Here is an 18,797-nt window from a genome sequence, read left to right as displayed (position 1 = left end):
GACTGCCTTGTAAATGCAGATGCGGTGGAACTTTTCCGTTACACGTTTTCGTTAGTAATAAGTAATTGCGGGTTGCCTACGTTTGCCCTAGTATTGTAAACAAGTAACAAAGCTGCATCTGCTGGAGCCGTCTCGCACGTGTCATACAGTTCTGTCCCTGTGAGACTTAGTGCTCCAGTAGACGAGAGGGTGGAGAAGGAATTGCACACCCCTCCTTCACCATAAAAAAAGTCATGTGCAGGTCAGGCAAAGCAGGTAAATGCCTGTCTGCCTGCTCATCTGTCGAATCGACAGGAGAACCATTGTAAACACAAAAACTGTTGTTTGTCTTCGAAAAACGAAAGTGCTGTCGGGCGGGACTAACACCGGAGTTACATTTCCAAACCGGGGCCGGGCGTGATAGACAAATGAAAGTGTAGATTCTTGATATATACACAAATGACTAATTTGTTTTGTAAGTTTTGTTGTCGTGTGTGGTAGTGTGGAAATGTGACCCTGGCATAATTAGGCTGAGTCACTTTATTTCCTCGGCGTTTCTCTACCAGCCTGGTACCCAGACATTTTCTCAGTATATTTGGACCAGTTTTATTTCTAATGCAGATCTGAGGCAGCGGAGTTTTCTTTTTTTTTTCAGGTGGAGAGTAGATAAGACACCATGAAGACAGGGGTGCTCTTGACCTGTACCCTGATGCTTATGGCCGCTGAAGCGACTGGTCAAGGTAGGAAATATTACTCAATAATTGAAATGGCTGACAATGTGTAGAGGTTCTAACTTTTAAGATTCTTCAAGTGTTTGTACTATTGTAGTGTATTGAAGTTTGGTCTGCTTCACAACTTTCCATCCTAAGAGGTGTCACTTTGGTATACACTGCCACTCGCTTAGGCTTAGGTCACATTTCCAAACCGGGGCCCGGTCGGGATGTTTCAACAAACGAAAAATTAAATGTAACTGTTACAGTTATACATAGAAATACACACAGATCATTCACATGAATCTTATTTTGATATTTTGTATATTAGGACGTCTTTTATATCATTCTTTTGGCTTGCTTCTGATAGCTGTCCGGCCGGGTCCCGGTTTGGAAATGTGCCCTACAGAGTGACTCGCCTGAAGGGCAAGGTCACATTCTTGGGATAGTCGTACTCTCCAAGCAGAGGTTAGGCTCCGGCTGTTTTTTTAAACGTTTTTTTAGTCGTTTTCATCGGGCTTTCTTTTTTTAGTCTATCTTTCTGTGTCAAAACTGGAGTACTTCAAGAAAAATGACAAAATTGGAAGACAGATAAAAACGACTAAAAAACGTTAAAAAAATACTTTTGACTGGGATATTAAACCGCAACTTGCCCCCTACTGTATGGATCACACAAATTTTGTCACAAACTCTGCGTGGCCCATGGCTGCTGGAACGGAGATCTGCAACACCATATGCAACACCACTGTGCGCTACAAAGCCAAGGACTTTAAATCACTAACCAATCATGTCTCTTGTCATTTTGTCATAGTTATCCGGCTTGTTGGCGGGAGCCACCCAGCCGAGGGAAGAGTGGAGGTCTTCCACGACGGCCAATGGGGGACCGTCTGTGATGACCATTGGGATATGGACAACGCTGAGGTGGTGTGTCGGATGCTCGGATTCTCGGGCGCCGAGGCTGCACACGATAAAGCACATTTCGGCGAGGGCTCGGATCCCATCTGGCTAGACAATGTAAAATGCGAGGGTCACGAGACAAGTCTGTTTGACTGCAGGAACAGGGGATGGGGGATTGAAAACTGCGACCATGATGATGATGCTGGTGTAACTTGTACTAGTGAGTCAAAGTATACTCATAATAGATATTTTTACCTCCATGAAAAATGGAGGTATAGTTTTTGGTGTGTGTGTGTGTGTGTCTGTGTGTCTGTCTGTGTGTGTGTCCGCATATTTGTGGTCAGCATAACTTTAGAGCCTCTGAATGGATTGTAATGATATTTGGTATGTGGGTAGGTGTTTGGAAGACAAAGGTCAAGGTCGATTTTGGGCCCCCTAGTGTGTGACCTTGGTACTGCAGCAGAACTTCAAGTTTTTGTATCTTTTGACCTGAACATGCTATGGTCTTGATTTCTTGTCGTACATGTAGTTTGTTAAAGTACGTACATTGGTTTAGTACATTGCCATGCTATAGACTTTAGGGGTATGTGCGGAGGCTAGCATCTTTAACCCATATCATAACAATTCAGATGGACTGTCTCCACATTTTTGTAAAATAGTGCCAAGGATCAATTTTCCAATTTTGAGGTAAGACTGTGCTTTCAAATCCACAGCAGACGGCAAATCTAAATTGCAATAGGCCAGGATGTTCCTGATTTTTTTTAAATTTCTCTTTTAGTTTGCACGGCTTCAGATACATCACTATGTCACGCCGACGCCACGTGCTCAGAGGAAGGGGAATGTGTCTGTAACGACCGGTTGAGAGGAGATGGCACCGCCACAGGAACCGGATGTCACGGTACAGCATAACAGCGAGGACCAGTAATAAGCATGTTCATAGTTCCGAGTACGCATGTGTGGGTAATGTGTCAAGGGTGGAGGTCACTGACTTGCAAAATGTTCTCACGGTCTCAAATTTTGTCCCAATTTGCATAACAATGTCCAGATGTGCTTTATCTATGTCTCAGGTGCCTTCAACTTTGACGTATTATCCGCAATTCCTGTCTCGTAGCACTTATGCGTACTGGGAACCGTTAATGTGCTTATAGTAAACTCTATCTAATGTAATATGACAGTAGGTAAATTTAGGGTGTCATGATTTCATCTATGAGAATTTCAGGTCATAACAAATCAACTTCAAGAAAACCCCATTCAAAGACTTTTCTATACGGCATACAGCCCCCTTTAAGCCCCCTTTAAGCCCCCTTTACAAATCAAGAATTTAGCTCCGCCGAGTTGTTGGCGAGCTTCTAATGGACATTTTCGGCCGGAGTATGACCGGCGTTTTGGCGATTCATGATGCGGGCCTCGACCGATTTTTAGCAGCTCGGCTGGCGTTTGCAGGGCACTTGCAGCTGCACTTAATTTCAGCGAGGCCTCCGCGGCGTGCGTTGAGCTCGGAGAGCTCGTCAATGGGTTGCCTGTAGCTCGACCGGAGCTTGTCCGAGCAATGGCCAAGACTTGGGACAATACTCGGGCGGTAATTCGACAGTTTTTGACTCTCTTTTTTATGGTCGGAGTTTGACCGAACTCTTCGGCTTCGCGCCAGATTCGTTCTGGCTTCCTGCAATAACCGGACGATATTCTGTCTGACTTTTAACAAGTTGGGCGTGCTTTGGGCGAGCGTCGTGCTGGTGTCGCTGGGAGCTTGGGAGAGCTCTTTCAGAATTTTAACTGTCACCTAATCAAGTTGACACCTGTGTTGAACACGTGCCTTTGTTTGGGGCTTTTATCCTTAGTAGACAGTTTGGCCGTAATATAAGATAATGAAGACTGCTGTATTTTTCTAAGAATGCTGCGTACCTTTCATAATGAAAGGCATTTGGACAACAAGGCTATAGGCTTGGATGTGTGAGATCATATATTATTCATGTCTGAGGGCTTCCAGCCTGGAACTCGGACGGCCTTTGCCGGCCTTCGCCCGAGGTTCGCCCGAGGTTTGCCCGATTTCCGCATTGTCAAATTATTGTGTTATAGTGAATCAGACTGGTCTGTGCACTTTGTGGCTGTTGTAGTAGTTTTTGGACTGGTGTACCACAACGTTCCTGTTAATATTATTGTTTTCAGAGTACCCGTCCACTTCACTTATGTCCTACGTATTTCCCGCAACTCGGAAATTAAAGTTGATAAAAAATTTTTTTTACGAGGTTATTTAGTTCTGACTTCCTCCATGAAGACATAGGACAATCTCATTAAAAAAATTATAATGAGCTGTGTTGGACGGACGTCGGACGAGCTCCGTCCATTTGTAAAGGGGGGAAATGTTCAGCGAAAAATACAGTCGATACTCGGGCGATGTTGAAATTCGGCGAGTAATGACCGATCTACAAATTCGGCCGGCGTCCGCATGAATTATAAAGCCGGCTTAACAACACGACAATACCCCAAGGTTCATATGATGCTGCCAGTTTGAATGAGATGACGTCAGGTGAGGAACTGACCATCTTTCCCAGAAAAGGGCTTCTACAAGTCTTGAATAGGCTGAATGTTGACCTTTTGGCCCATGCATATATCAAAGACCTTTTCCCATAACCCGTTTGCTCCGTGGCAGAATTCAATAAGGGTGTGTGTGTGTGTATTTTCCTTGTCATGAATAACTTTCATCACGTCCAGGTATGAATATCTCCTCGTCCTCTATTCTTTTACAGAGCCCAATTGTTGGGAGATCTACCATCATTCAGGAAAGACTGAAAGCGGTGTTTACAAACTCGCGATTGATGGTGTAGATGGCACCGTAGATGTGTACTGTGACATGGAGACTGCAGGTAATATGAGCCTACTAGCAGTTCGAATTGATGATGAGTATTCAACTCCAAAGGACTTTTTGATATGAGTGCATCTGCATGTTTCTTGTGCGTGTGTTTGCGATGTGTGAGTTAGAGCGTGTGTGTGTGCGTGCGTGTGTGCGTGCGTGCGTGCGTGTGTGTGTGTGTATGTGTGTGTGTGTGTGTGTGTGTGTGTGTGTGTGTGTGTGTGTGTGTGTGTGTGTGTGTGTGTGTGTGTGTGCGCGTGTGTGTGTGTGTGTGTGTGTTTGGAGGAATGAAATCTGCCATGTCTGATTTCCTTTTTTTTTCTTGCGGTACCTTTCTACAGGAGGCGGCTGGACTGTGATCCAGCGGCGGCAGGACGGGTCGATTGCCTTTGACAAGACATGGGACGAGTACAAACAGGGGTTTGGGGACAAGAGCGGAGAGTACTGGCTTGGGAACGAAATCATCCACTCCCTGACCGACCAGGACGACACGGAATACCAACTGCGAGTTGACCTTGAGGACTGGGAAGACAACGCTGTCTTTCAACTGTACAGTTCCTTCTCGTGAGTACAAATAAATCAGATTGACAAAATATGTTCATAATTCAACAGAGCTAATGAAACGCTAGTTCGCCTTTATTCGCGGAGTAACGTTAACTTGTATAGTTGTGCGACTGTTATTGTCTATCGTTGTGTTAGAGATAGTATTTTGAGAATATTACAATTTGAAACCACCTTCCGCGCGCTACCACGTGATATCCCTATATACCATATGTTGAGGTACGTCACCTTGCGATGAAGTCCCGCCAATTGTAAGCTCCTCGCAATTCATAACCTGACGGACCCAACAGTCAGAAAACTCAACAACTTGTAAGACCACGTGATGCAGTTTTACACACGATCTTGACTTCCAGGATCGACGACGAGGGAGACAAGTACCAACTTCACCTCTCGGAAACGGACGGGAATGCCGGGGACTCTATGAGCGACAACGAGAACGAATATTTCTCCACTAAAGATGATGACAATGATGGATCATCAAGTACAGATTGTTCTGAGGATTATGGAGATGACGGTGGATGGTGGTTTTCAGACTGCGGCCCTTCCAACCTCAACGGAGAGTACGTGGACTGCCAGGATTCTTGTGAGTACAAGCAAGGTGTGTTTTGGGACGGCTGGAGAGGCACCGAGTACTCCCTGAAGGCCGTGTCCATGAAGATAAGACCCCCCGTAGGTGAGTGGTACAGTCCTACCCAACTATAAATATGTATATTTCCCAATAGTGGAAACATGTTATTTTCGCTAGCTATGTTCTTTGTCTTCTTCTTCTTTCTTCTTCCTTTTTGCTATAGAAAGACAGAACAAAATAGCAAAGATTATAACTAAAAATGAGATGCTTAACCCTTAAGATTAAGGGCACACCCGGCACACCAAAGAATATATAAACACTCTACTTCGCTTCCTTCTTCTTCTGTCATTTGGGTTAATTGGAAGCAACCATGCAATATTTTCTGTGTTCATATAGTGTGGGAGTCTGGTAGAGACTGATAAAGGGCTTCATTTACCTTTTGTTAGTACTGTGTATGTGTAACTGTTAACAACTTGAGTGCAGTGCCACAATGTCTCCGTATGTCCGAAAGCAAAATAGAAAAAAAACTACGGAGGTATTAGGAGTGTAAGCATGACATGTAGTATCCAGAAATGATTCTCGTCGCTTTTAACAGACGAATGCAGTCTTGGCTGGGACAACTGTCACGAGGAAGCGACTTGCGAAGACACAACCTTCAGTTTTACCTGCACCTGTAACGATGGATACACTGGCAATGGATTCACCTGTACAGGTAAGAAAGCAACTCTCTGAGTACTCCTGAATGAAATAAGTTAATCTCAGTGTATGGCTGAATACAATGTAACGTTATATGATAACTCCTGACTATCGTTAGGTAACAAAACTAATTTCAGGGACGATAAGAAAAGTTAGCCTTGTTATGTGTTCTTTGATATCTCTTTGAACAATTGGCCTTCTTGTTGTGCTTATCGCCGGAAATATTCAGCATAAAGGCAATGTCCATACGTATAGGTAATACTTAGGTAGGGTCTCCACGAGTTAGGAAACTAGTGTTATATTGTTATAAGGTACAAAACTCGAGTATGATCGAGTCCAGGGTGTAATCTGCAAAATATGTGAAAATAATCTAATTGTGTTGGCTCGTTCCTTTTCAATTGAAAAATGTTTTTTATACGACACCCTCCGGAGATATGCTAACTGCAGCCAGCGCACAATAGTAGGCGGTAGCTGTATTCTGGCGCAAATCTCTGGGCCTTTTTACTATTTGCAAATACTATGTCATAATAATGACGCACTACTTTATACCTTAACTACTACTGACTACGGTGGTCGCGGATAAATACTGCGTCTGCGACCTTAAGCTTCACTACAGTTTCTTTTTTCTTGGGGGGATGAAGTCAAGGTCAACATCAAACAACGATAAACTAGCAAAATCATCGCTGCCCGCATTTTCATGAAATGAAGCGTTGTTAGATACGGATTTGCATTTCTTCCACAGACGTGGACGAATGTGAAGACATGTACTTGTCACACTGTGATGCACAAGCAACTTGCACCAACACTGTCGGCAGTTTCACCTGTTCGTGTAACGAAGGATACTTCGGCGATGGAGTCGACCACTGCACCGGTATGGAACCTTTTTTTCCCTAAAATCATATTTAATGTAATTAAGCCATTGTTAATGCTATGAAATTGAGATTATTAAAAGGACATTGAGACATCATTCATTGAAATGCCTTGGAGATCATTGGATTACAATTGCAAACCATGTAAAGTTGTTGAGCACTCATCGAAAGAACGGTAAGAGTTTAGACGTTCAAAGGTCTGTGGAATCAATTCTGAATCAATCGTTGACTAATGACTACCAAGCTATTTTGTCTGCAGACTTGCGGCAAATTAAACAAATACTTAACACAGGTGGTAATTTAGGCCTCTACCAGGCTCCATAATTTTGGTCAAAGAGGAGAAATTGGCCTAACAGACATATGCCCCACCAGATGAGTTAGCCTGCTAAAAAGTGCAATCATTAAGTGTGATTTTGTACTGGATAACTCCTCTGGCGATTTATTCATTTATTTGGCCAGTTTCTCACCGACATTGGAAACCTGGTAGAGGCTAGGTAATTCATGAATTGCACACCCGGTCCAAGAGCCTAACACTGAGACACTGTTCACATTCGGCAAACTCTATGCGAATCGATTCGCTGAAAGGGTCAATTCGAATTGGTCTTATTGAATGTGAACAGCCCAATTCGGGGTTGAATGGAATTGACCCAGTCCACCTCTCGGGGCAGTTTTGATCGTATTCATTCGAAATGATCGGCACGGTCCCGTAGGTTTTGATTGCTATTCCATCGATATTCCAATTGATAACATCATCAGTGCTTAAATCCAGATGTGTTTGTTCGCATTGGGAATGGAGTAGCATATAATTGTCAAGCACTTATATAAAAGGAAATGTGACTACAAAGTATTGTGAAGACCATTGTACACGACGCCTACCTGGTATGGCACGTTATGCTGCATATGAACATCTTTAGTTCTGTCGTATATAATTAAGACTGACGTTTTAGCATTAAATTCCTTTCCTTTCACAGCCCTGGAGTTTCCCGACTGTGGGATAGACAACGTCACCGTGTCCTGGACTCTACCAGAGGCGGACCTGGACATCGGGGCATACAGAATCCAGTACCAGCACGAGGGAGGCCTGCTCCAGGAACTGTCCGGCCCGCCAGCAGCGGAGGACACCATGGCGACTGTCTCGGGACTGTGGGCGAACACAGAGTACACTTTCACCGTCACTGCCCTAGACCAGGAAGGCCAGGAAATTCTAACTGGCAGCGGCAAGAAAACTACAGGTTAGTCTGACCACAGATAGTGGTGAATGTGACCAAGGGGAATTTGACAAGGCGACCAGTGGGGATAGTTGAATGATCTGATGTATCACTATCGCATCCATCGTGGTAAATCTTTATAGCATATGGAAACAGATGTTACAGGATAGAGCCCAAGTTACAATTTTTTGTTCGAGGACACCAAATGTTATCAAATTGTAGCGCACAATTCCCGCGGGTCGGACCGCCCTCCGTTCTTCGGTTGTCGGCAAACCTTTCCGCGCTCGGGCTGGAACCGCGGAAACCGCGGAAGATGTGTTGTGTTATATATATATATATATATATATATATATATATATATATATATATATATATATTACCCCCTTTCCATTCGAGATTGTGGCGGACATTACGGTAGAAGTTACATAAAGCTAGAAGCTACTGGTCGATGTTAACAGTTACATGGAGGTAGATATTACATGGAGTTAGATGTTACATGGAGTTAGACGTTACATGGAGTTAGATGTTAGCCTGGTACCACCCGGAAAGTAGTTCGCTCCGGCGTTCATTATATACTATACATTTTGTATACTGTCGCTTCTAGCTCTGACGTTCATTATACACTATATACAGTCGCTTCTCTATAGCAGAAGCGAACATAGGAGCGAACTACTATCTGGATGGTACCCAGGCTAGTTAGATGTTACATGGAGTTAGATGTAACATGGAGTTAGATCGATGTTACATTGAGTTAGATGCTACACGGAGGTAGATGTTACATTGAGTTAGATGCTACACGGAGGTAGATGTCACATTGAGTTAGATGTTACATGGAGTTAGATGTAACATGGAGTTAGATCGATGTTACATTGAGTTACATGTTACACGGAGGTAGATGTTACATGGAGTTAGATGTTACATGGAGTTCGATGTTACATGGAGTTAGATGTTACATGGAGTTAGATGTAACATGGAGTTAGATCGATGTTACATGGAGTTAGATCGATGTTACATGGAGTTAGATCGATGTTACATGGAGTTAGATGTAACATGGAGGTAGATGGTACATTGAGGTAGATGTTATATGAAGTACAATAAACCACATGAACCACGTCCTATCCTAAGGATTGCAACCCTTTCCAGTAGTGTACATATGTAGGCTGAGCTAGACAACCGGGATTCGAACTCAGGACCCCTTGGTCCAGAGACAGTGTTACCAATCACTTAATTATGTACGCTTCATCAAAAACGAAAGTAGAGGACGATGGCACGTGACCATAATATTGTAACCATGTATTATGTTCCAGCCGAGGGTCTGGTGAATACGGGTGTAGATGTTACACGGAGGAAGAGAGCACATTGTTACCGACGTGACTATGGTGTAATTTCGTATGTCTATTAAACTAATTACAGAAGGGGTTGTGACCAACGTAGAATGCGCTGAAGCAAGTATGAAGCTGACGATTCCACTGGCAGGGCTGCCAGGTGTGGACGTGAACAACATGCATCTGCAGGACGACACCTGCCAGGCTACTGTTACCGAAACAGAGGTGATCTTGGAGACTGGGTTCACGGATTGCGGGACTGTTAAACACGTGAGTACACGGGGTTATCTCGAAAAATGAGTACACGAAAAATGATGTCCCTGTGGCGCAACTAGTAGCAGCCTCTCAGTTGAGCTCCTGTTTCCAATTAGTTGGTTCAGGTTCCGAGGTTAGGACATTTAAGAAAAATACATAACTATTTCGCATGAAATTGATCCATAGCTGCAGATAGTGGCAAATCTATGTGAAAGTAAGAAGCAGGATTTATCAAAATTCTCCTGTTATTATGTAGAATTATGTTGATAGGGTCGAGTTGCCATTCTTTTGTACTAGACGAATCTCGCCAATGACAAGTACATCTTCATCAACGAGGCCATCGCTCACCAGGAGACGCTGGAGAACGGAGTTGTGAGGGGGACAGCTTTCAGACAGAGTTTCCAGTGTGAGTTCATCCATCAGTTCGTTATCTCTCAGGGAAGAGAGGTCATGTACAACATCCCTTCTCCTAGGTAAGAGTTCCTTGTGGCTTATATTCTGCAGCTGAAATTTGATTTCCCTACCTGGCATAACGTCTGGTGATACATGTAATATGTCCATATGTTTTCCTAGTGTGGAGGTTGTGAACGCCAATGACGGTGTCTTGACCTTCAACATGAACATGTACCCTTCTGAAGAATTCGGTAGTCCGTTCAGCTCCGAAGACTTCCCAATGATGGTATGTGATGTCTTATTTAGCTTTGTTACGTTTAACATCCTTCGGTATTGTGTTGTTCTGCACTCACCAATTCAGACCCTACCCATGGATTTCCTATACGTATAGACACTTCCTTCGTCGAGTATTTTCGGCATTTAGGGGCGATAAGCACACCAAGAAAGTCAATTGTTCACAAGATATCAAAGAACACATAACAAAGACGAGTTTTTCTTATCGCCCTTCGAATTGGTTTTCTAACCTAACTTACGTCAAGCGTAGTTAGGCACACTATATGCAGCTTTAAGGAGCACTTGGGGAGTTAAGCAGAATACTGAATGCTTTTTGGTGAGCGCGAGACTAGTGGGCATTTATCGTATAAATGTGAAGAAGTATACATTTCTACCTCCTAAGATTAATGTCTATCGGAAAATAACATGCTCTTCTGGGTTTTAGAACTCCTTTAACTGCTTACCCAAAACAGCAAAATTTTTTCTTGTCACATTTTACCATTCTAAACCCCTGCAAATACATTAAAAGCGTTCGCATATCAAACGAGAATCCGTAGGGATTACTCTTAAAGATGAATAAATGAATAAAAAAATGAGGACACAATCATTCGTGATGTACAAATGTAATTATCAGGCACTTACGGTGTGGCCAAGGTGTTTGACACCCTGTATATAAATGTTAGACTAATCCTTAAAAGGATCTTGATTTATAGGTGCAAAGACACAGACAAATTTGTTAAAAATGCAAAAGTCTCATCTTAGCAAATAAGTCAAATAGTCCCAATCTGCATGAAATGTTCATCATTCTAATCGGGGCCTACTTTACTAAATGAAGTTAACCTTTGGTGATTGTGAAATGAATGCACAGAAGTAACCATATTTTAATGCTTTTGTCAAAAGCGGAAAAGGGCAAGACGTACAGTTTACTTTCATTAATTGTAATAACGATTGAAATAAGTGTAAATGTACTTGTCCGACTAGTACTGTTTATTGCACTGTATTGTCACAAGGAAATTCAGCTGTGTGTATCTAGTTGCAGTAACGTTTGAAAGTCGAAGTTTGAACTAAAAAACCAACAAATCAGAACTGTGTGTAAATCGCCATTTGTCCATAAATAGGTGACTCCCTCTGACCGTTTGTACTTCGGACTGAGTGTGGACTCGTCTCTCAGCGTCCTGGAGCTCTTTACTCAGCACTGTGTCGCCACACCAACCATGGACCCGGACGGATCTCCACAAGTAAACATCATACAAGACGGGTTGGTCGCTTTACTTTGTGTTTCACATATTTCATGATAGTTGTAAGGTATACCACGTAACATTATGCCTTTCGTTACATGTATGTTTATTGAAATCTATATTCTCAATTCGTATATGTCTGTGAGCCTGTGTGTATGTGTGCGTGTCTGCATAAAGTATGTTTGTGTTTGTGTGTGTGTATATGTGTGTGTTTGTGTGTGTGTGTGTGTGTGTGTGTGTGTGTGTTTGTGTGTGTGTGTGTGTGTGTATGTTATTCGTCATTATGTCTCTGCTTACCTTGTCCCTTCTTTCGCAGGTGTAAAATAGAACCGTCCTTGGAAATGGATAGCGAGCGCTCAAACGACATGGCCGAGTTCTTCTCTGTGGATGCCTTCAGTTTTCTCAATGCCGATGACTCCAGCATGGTAAGATAACTAGATAGAATGATGATGATGAAGATGCTGTCCGCAATAATGAAGATGTGGTGATGGGTTCTGATGATTGCATATGGTGATGAAGATGCTGTATTGATGGGCAGTCATGATGATGAGGATATGATGCTGACGAGGATGCTGTGGTGACAAGTGATTAGGAGGAAGCGGTGGTTGATAGACGGGTGATTGCCATATGTACTTTATATGAATCATAGCTACGGAATGTGGAATGCCGGACCACACTTATCACTAACGAAACATCGGCCCTGCCCATAAAACTACCCACTTCTGTTGCAGGTGTACTTCCATTGCACCATGCTAGTCTGCCTTAAGGACGACGTCAACTCCCGGTGCAAAGAGGGATGCATCCCTGCCATAAGGCGCAAGCGTGCCCCGAGAGGGTCCCGAGTCCGCCGCGAGGGCAGCAGTTACAGTGCAGCTTTGGTCCACCTGGGCCCCATCATGAAGGATAAGGGAGAAGAATCAGCTCTAGGTACTAAATTCTAGCAATGTGCTTTTTTTACATTCGATGTGGGCTACCATCATTTTCATTAAAACCGTTTAAAATGTCTCTTTATAGCACCCTTCTGTAAAAATGTACCCTGCTGCAGAAACAGCAAAGAAACTTGCAGACCTATGTGCCATTAAACAATACAAGCTGAACATCACCACATTTAACTTACACATTTGCTACGTTCTTCTTTAAGATATGAATATAAAACGTCTTATTGCCACCACGAGTTACTACACGTAGTTATTAATATGGTGATAGCTAATGAAAGTAAGTTTTCGTTGATATCGGATTATGAGAAAAAAAAACCTACCTTCAATGCCAGTTTTCTCCCGTATCCATCCGCAAGACTCAACAACTCAGATCTGCCTTAAATACGCCAAATAATCTGATGAATGAACGTTCGAACAAAGTGTGACCCAAAACCCAGACGGGGACAGATTTTCAAAGGAAATATGGATTTTAAGGCGGCATTGATTCCCATTCTGAGCCGTCCACTGCCAAACTGAACTATGGCGTCTGTCCTGAAGTGTCGTTCTAACTTCATGTGCTATTTTCTTCCTCAGCTTCAGCCGTCCCCACTGTTGGTATAGCTGCCGGAGCTGTCGCTGGGTTTGTTGGCCTCCTACTATTGGTCGCTGTCGTGAGTCACACGAGGAAGCCACGCGGTGTCCCAGGCACCAGTGGAAAGCCAGAGGATCGTGTCGGTAAGAATAGATGACTATTTTATTTCTATTAAAAATGGAGGTATAGTTTTTGGTCTGATTGTCTGTGCACGTGCGTGTGTGGTGCAATATCTTTAGAACCGTTGGACAGATGGCAATGATATTTTTTATGTGGGTAGATATTGTAAACATAAAGGTCAGGGTCAATTTTGGGAATTCTGCTATCCGACCTTGGTACTGCAGCTGGAATTCCGGTTTTCGTATATTTTGCTGTGAGCTTGCTTTTTGAGATATCATCGTAACATCAATCTAATTGTTGACATGTCAACTCAGCTTAGTAAGTGTCTGAATGTTCTTGATATATTCAAAGTACAGTCTACAGTTTTATTCGAAGAAAAGAATGTGGAAGAAGAGTTGAACTGAAGTAGTCTGAATTACCGAAAGATCATGGTCACGTGGCTGTTCTGTGTAACGCTGTTGTTCTGTTTTAAGTTTGTCTTTTGAACACTTGAATCTACTGCATGTTGATTGTGTCATTCAATCTCCTCAAAGTTTCTTCCGACTATTTTCAGGACTGGACAACAACTCGTTCATCATGCAGGCGCAGATGGAGCGGTGGGGACCCAGGCCTGCTTCGCGGCCTCAGTAGTCCCCATTGGGGCTCGGTCATATTTGTCGTACGATCGTTGTACGGCCGCAAACTTGAGATCACTCTTGAGACACTAGCTATAGACAATATAGTCTGACGTAAATCTCTGATATCTTTCATTCCATTCATGGTCTTTTCTACTAACAAATCGATCTTCTATACATTTACCAACTTGTCCATTGTTAGAGCTGTCACATCTGAAGATATAGCCAAGTTTCCTTCTCGAATCTATCTAAACTGACGACACCAAAACAGAGGAGACGTTTCCAATAGATTTCTGTATTATCACGAGGGGTGATGATTGTTCGCGGCCTCGCCCAGAAGTTATGTTCACAACTCAAAATACAGGGCATAATCATTAAGAACAAAGTCTTCAATGAATGTCTTCTAAAATTCAAATCATTGTTATCATTAGTTTGCCGGTAACGCTAGGTGAGAGAGAAACATATGGACAATTGAGCTGCAGCTTGAGGTGTTCAGGACAACTTGCTTTTCGAAAAGTCAGATGCCCACTTCTTTCTCGTAAACATATAGAGGAAATCATAATCAAACATTTTGACAATTAGAAGATTCCATTTCATTATAACTTGACCTGGACATCTCTGATCAAAGTGCGGCCTTGTTTTTCTTGCCTCTGACTTTCAAACGGACGTCGTCTTGAAAGCACTGACCACAATGATCTGGTGACTATCAATATAATACTTTATACTATATAATGATCATGTTCCGAAATTTACGTTGTTCACATTATTTATTTAGGCCAGACGAGAACTTACTGATCCCCCGTATCTACTGTTTTTCCCTATGTAACAGTACGAATGCAAAGACTTGAAGATATTACCAATTTTTTCCCCTTTTTTGGCACTTAGAAGACTTTAAAACGCGATTAGTTAGAGATGCTGGCAAATGAGATATACCATTGCTGCAGACCACAGTGCGAGACAAACATGGCGGCCCACTTATTCAAATTTCATGTAAGTCAAATCTCCTGATAGGCAGCACAGAATTGTGCAAGTAAATTGATAAATTGTACAGTCTTTGGCGAATATGGTAGCGTTAACAGGAGAAAGCTAGCTATTTGGAGACAAATCAGTAGACCTTTGGCATCCATTTGGTAATTCGCCACGTTGGCCTCCATGTTGATCATGACGGGTGTGAATAAAGACTGGAAAGTCTCAGAATATAACGTTAGTTCACCTTTATCCGAGGAGTATCCTCAATTGTTTTTTTGTAAAAAAAAACGGAGTATTATGTGAGTTGTTCAAAATACATCATCAGCAATACGGTCAGAATTGCAAACTTGAGAGACTCAAGTGTTCAGAAAACTGTCTCAAAGTTTTAATAACCATGCACTAGAAGACGACTCGGTGAACGATGCATCTAAATCGCAATATTTTGCATCAACAGGACTAGAGAGAAAACAACACGTATTTCATGTACCTGAAAGAAAATTATGTTTTTTTCTTAATGCCAGATTTGTGTCAATTGGCTCTTACCAAACAATGTCACGGACATGGGTGAACTAGCGCAATACCTCGCACTGTGGATTAGACATAAATTATGTACTAAATAGTATAGATACGATTATATTAAACAATAGGATTAACGATTTTATCAACAAATAAGGTTAAGGTTATGGATAGCTAGGAGATAAAGATCGATTTTCGACACTGGAGAGGCCACATTTGGTAGCAAATACGACATATTTCTCTCATCTCAATCCCCAACAGTGTCGCACTCGGCGTACGTTAAGAGTGTTGGAATTATTTCATGGAAGCCAGTGTGATCACAGTAGAATCCCATGTGTGATAACTCGAGTCATCACCCGTTCGGAACACCCGTATCGAACATTATTACGGTCTAGGTATGCAGGTATGATATAAAATCTGTGACTGTAAAAAAAGTTTTTTTTGTGTGTCAACGTTGACTAGACAATGATGACTTGAACTTCGAAGGTCTCATTGAATCAGCCGTTTCAAATATGTCTAACGCAAACTTTTGAACGTGAAAATTGATGGCACCAGTGTTTCAGAAATGTTTAATTTAAGAAAGAATAATGTTATTTAAGACAGTATCAAGTAAGTATGATTAGAATGTTATTTTGGTGTGCGATGTATATCAGGTGGTTAGGCCATACTTAGTGTATTAGCTTTAGGGGAGGGACCACCATTTGACTTGCGCAGTAGAGTACCCGTAAAATGGGGTAAAGACGTGAGGTTTGAAATGCAGCTTTGTAGCTAAATGTGTTTTAAAGTGATATTCGTCTCAACCATGTGTTACAGTGGATAGAGTTCATTTGGTTGACCCTCCCGTCCGTTCATTGCTTACAGTTACGATAACAGCATTAATGTGCAAGGACTGAAATGAAACTTCATGTATTTACATGTCTGGCCATCACCATATCAGGCAGATTGTGTAGATCAATCGTGTAGATTGTGCGAAACGTGAAGTCACCATCTCGATTTAACCGCACAGATGTTAAGGCCAGGTGTACTCGATTATATGGATGACAAGAGCGTGTAAACTTTTTTCCGTTTCCAAAACAGCTGCAAACGGCTGTTTTGGAAACGGACGCCAACGTCAATTCCAAAGTCAAAGGAGATGCAAAAGGGAAAAAACATTCTTTTTCGGTATACCATACCGAGTGTGTTTAGTCATTTCTTTAACCTTCCTGATCACATGCATTCTTCATGAAGGCAAGTTTTTCCCAAACTTTTTCCTATTCACGCTCGCATCACTTTGGGATCGCCAGAGGATGTCATCCATGCAGTCAAATCCATATAGTCTTACCAGCGTGAAATATCTACACTGCACATTACAACTATTAAAACAAAAATGCACTCTTGTTTATTCATCATTATGTACCAGTCTTTAGAAATAAAATTGCAGCAATGGTTTCATCTTCATACACATTTTGTCTGTCTTCTTTATATTATATTAGCTAGGTACGTTTAGGGATGACGTCAGGTAAAGACTTGGCGGGGATGGTACGGGGGGTGTTTAATTTTTGACCATCAATGTTTAAAGAATACCTCGGTTATATGCGTTATTCATCATACAATTGAGACCAAAATTTCAATGCAGGAATTCAGTCAGGGTACAAATCACACCCATCTCTCTTGATTGAAATCGCATTTTCACCAACCTTTGTCTTATAAATCTAACTTCTGACAGAACCTCGCAAATTTTGCATTGGGCACCATTTATGAAGGTACTGGCTAATGATTATCACCTCACGGCTGGAGGGGTGGATACATTTGCATTGTATTCAGCATGAAAAATGTTACAAAATAAAGACAGGCGGTTATCTAATTGAGATTTGGCATTACCCAGGTATCCTCACCAGTCAAAGAAGTGCATTTCTCTCAGCCGGAAAGGAATTCTCATAGATTTAACAATGCCCGACAATCCCGGTGCTGCAATACTGACATCGTTTAATGTAGAGGCGCTTTTCAAACATGTACAGAACTGTGTCCCGTGAATTATTTACACCGACAGCGTAGATGAGTCTCCACAAGTACTGTATATTGTGTTCACTATCTTTGCTTTATTAAGTACACTGTATAAAACTGGTAAACACATTCTAATATCAACCAAATCCATCCGACGATGTTAATCACCAATACGAATGGAATTCCATGCTGTAAAGTGACCACGAGGTTCATAAAAACTTTATTACCTCCATGAAATGTCATGGATGGAGGTTATATTTTACCCTGCGTTTGTGTGTCTGTCTGTCTGTCTGTGTGTTTGTGTGTGTGTGTGTAAACAAGATAACTCAAGAACGGCTGGGTGGATTGCTTTCATACTTGGTGTGTTGGTAGTGTGTGATGAAAGCTGGAAATGATTAGATTTTGGGCCCTCTAGCGGCTCCCCTTGGTACTGCAGCGCAACTTCCGGTTTTGCTATCTCGGTGTTCTGAACATGCTATGGTCACGATTTTTCAGTGTTAGATAGCTCTTGTGCTCAGGAAGAAATGACATAAGTTTTGGCCCCCTAGCGTCTAGTTTTGGGATAGCAGGGGCGTTTTTGTCAAAAACTTCTGAAGAGGATAACTCAAGAAGGGAACAACGGATATTCATGATTTTTGGTATGTAGGTACCTTAGACAATGTTGTACACGATAAAATACTAATTATGCAAAATAGGAGTACATTTGCATAATTAATGAGAATATTCTATAATAGCAGTTTTTTCAATGTATCTCTTGTTTCAGACATGCTATGGTCTTGACATTTACGTGGTAGATAGCTTGTGGTAGATAGCTTGCAGTGTCATGACAAAGTGGGGCAGGTTTCAGCCCCCTAACATTTAATTTTGGAACTGCAGGGGCTTTTTTGTAAAGACACTCCAAAGAGGATAACTGCAGAAAGGATCGACGGATTGACATAATCTTTGGCATGCAGGTAGCTTGGGCAAAGATGTTCGTAATTATATGCATGTTATGCAAATGAGGACTTAATTTGCATTATTAATGAGGACATTGTATAATTCCATTGTTTGTAATATAACTGGACTTCAATAAATGTAACACTTGTTAATCATGATAGGTGGAATATAAGCAGAAACCAAATATGGTAATGAGGAACTTATTTGCATAATTTATGTACAAATTGCAAAACCTCTTTATGATTAATGATGGGAATTTTATTATTGTGACATGTGTACGTTAGTCAATGATGAACAACACCATGCATAAATTATGTTAATGTTCAT

General features: G+C 41.9%; 1 protein-coding gene across 1 annotated transcript; it reads left to right on the top strand.

Annotated features, from left to right (window-relative positions):
• The first annotated feature begins 259 nt into the window (after positions 1 to 259).
• Positions 260 to 17,014, top strand: LOC118412713. The gene is made up of 17 exons (XM_035815741.1): positions 260 to 719; positions 1,501 to 1,806; positions 2,365 to 2,484; positions 4,334 to 4,450; positions 4,779 to 5,001; positions 5,352 to 5,671; positions 6,162 to 6,278; positions 7,005 to 7,133; positions 8,103 to 8,363; positions 9,753 to 9,934; positions 10,217 to 10,392; positions 10,493 to 10,598; positions 11,704 to 11,843; positions 12,140 to 12,248; positions 12,555 to 12,750; positions 13,335 to 13,475; positions 14,006 to 17,014. Exons 1-17 carry the CDS (start codon positions 656 to 658, stop codon positions 14,080 to 14,082), a joined length of 2,784 nt encoding a protein of 927 aa, XP_035671634.1. The 5' UTR covers positions 260 to 655; the 3' UTR covers positions 14,083 to 17,014.
• The last annotated feature ends 1,783 nt before the right edge of the window (positions 17,015 to 18,797 follow it).

Source organism: Branchiostoma floridae, chromosome 3 (assembly GCF_000003815.2).
Source record: "Branchiostoma floridae strain S238N-H82 chromosome 3, Bfl_VNyyK, whole genome shotgun sequence".
Classification (NCBI taxonomy): domain Eukaryota; kingdom Metazoa; phylum Chordata; class Leptocardii; order Amphioxiformes; family Branchiostomatidae; genus Branchiostoma; species Branchiostoma floridae.
The sequence above is the reverse complement of the archived record's forward strand: the minus strand, read 5'-3'. Positions and strand labels throughout refer to the sequence as shown.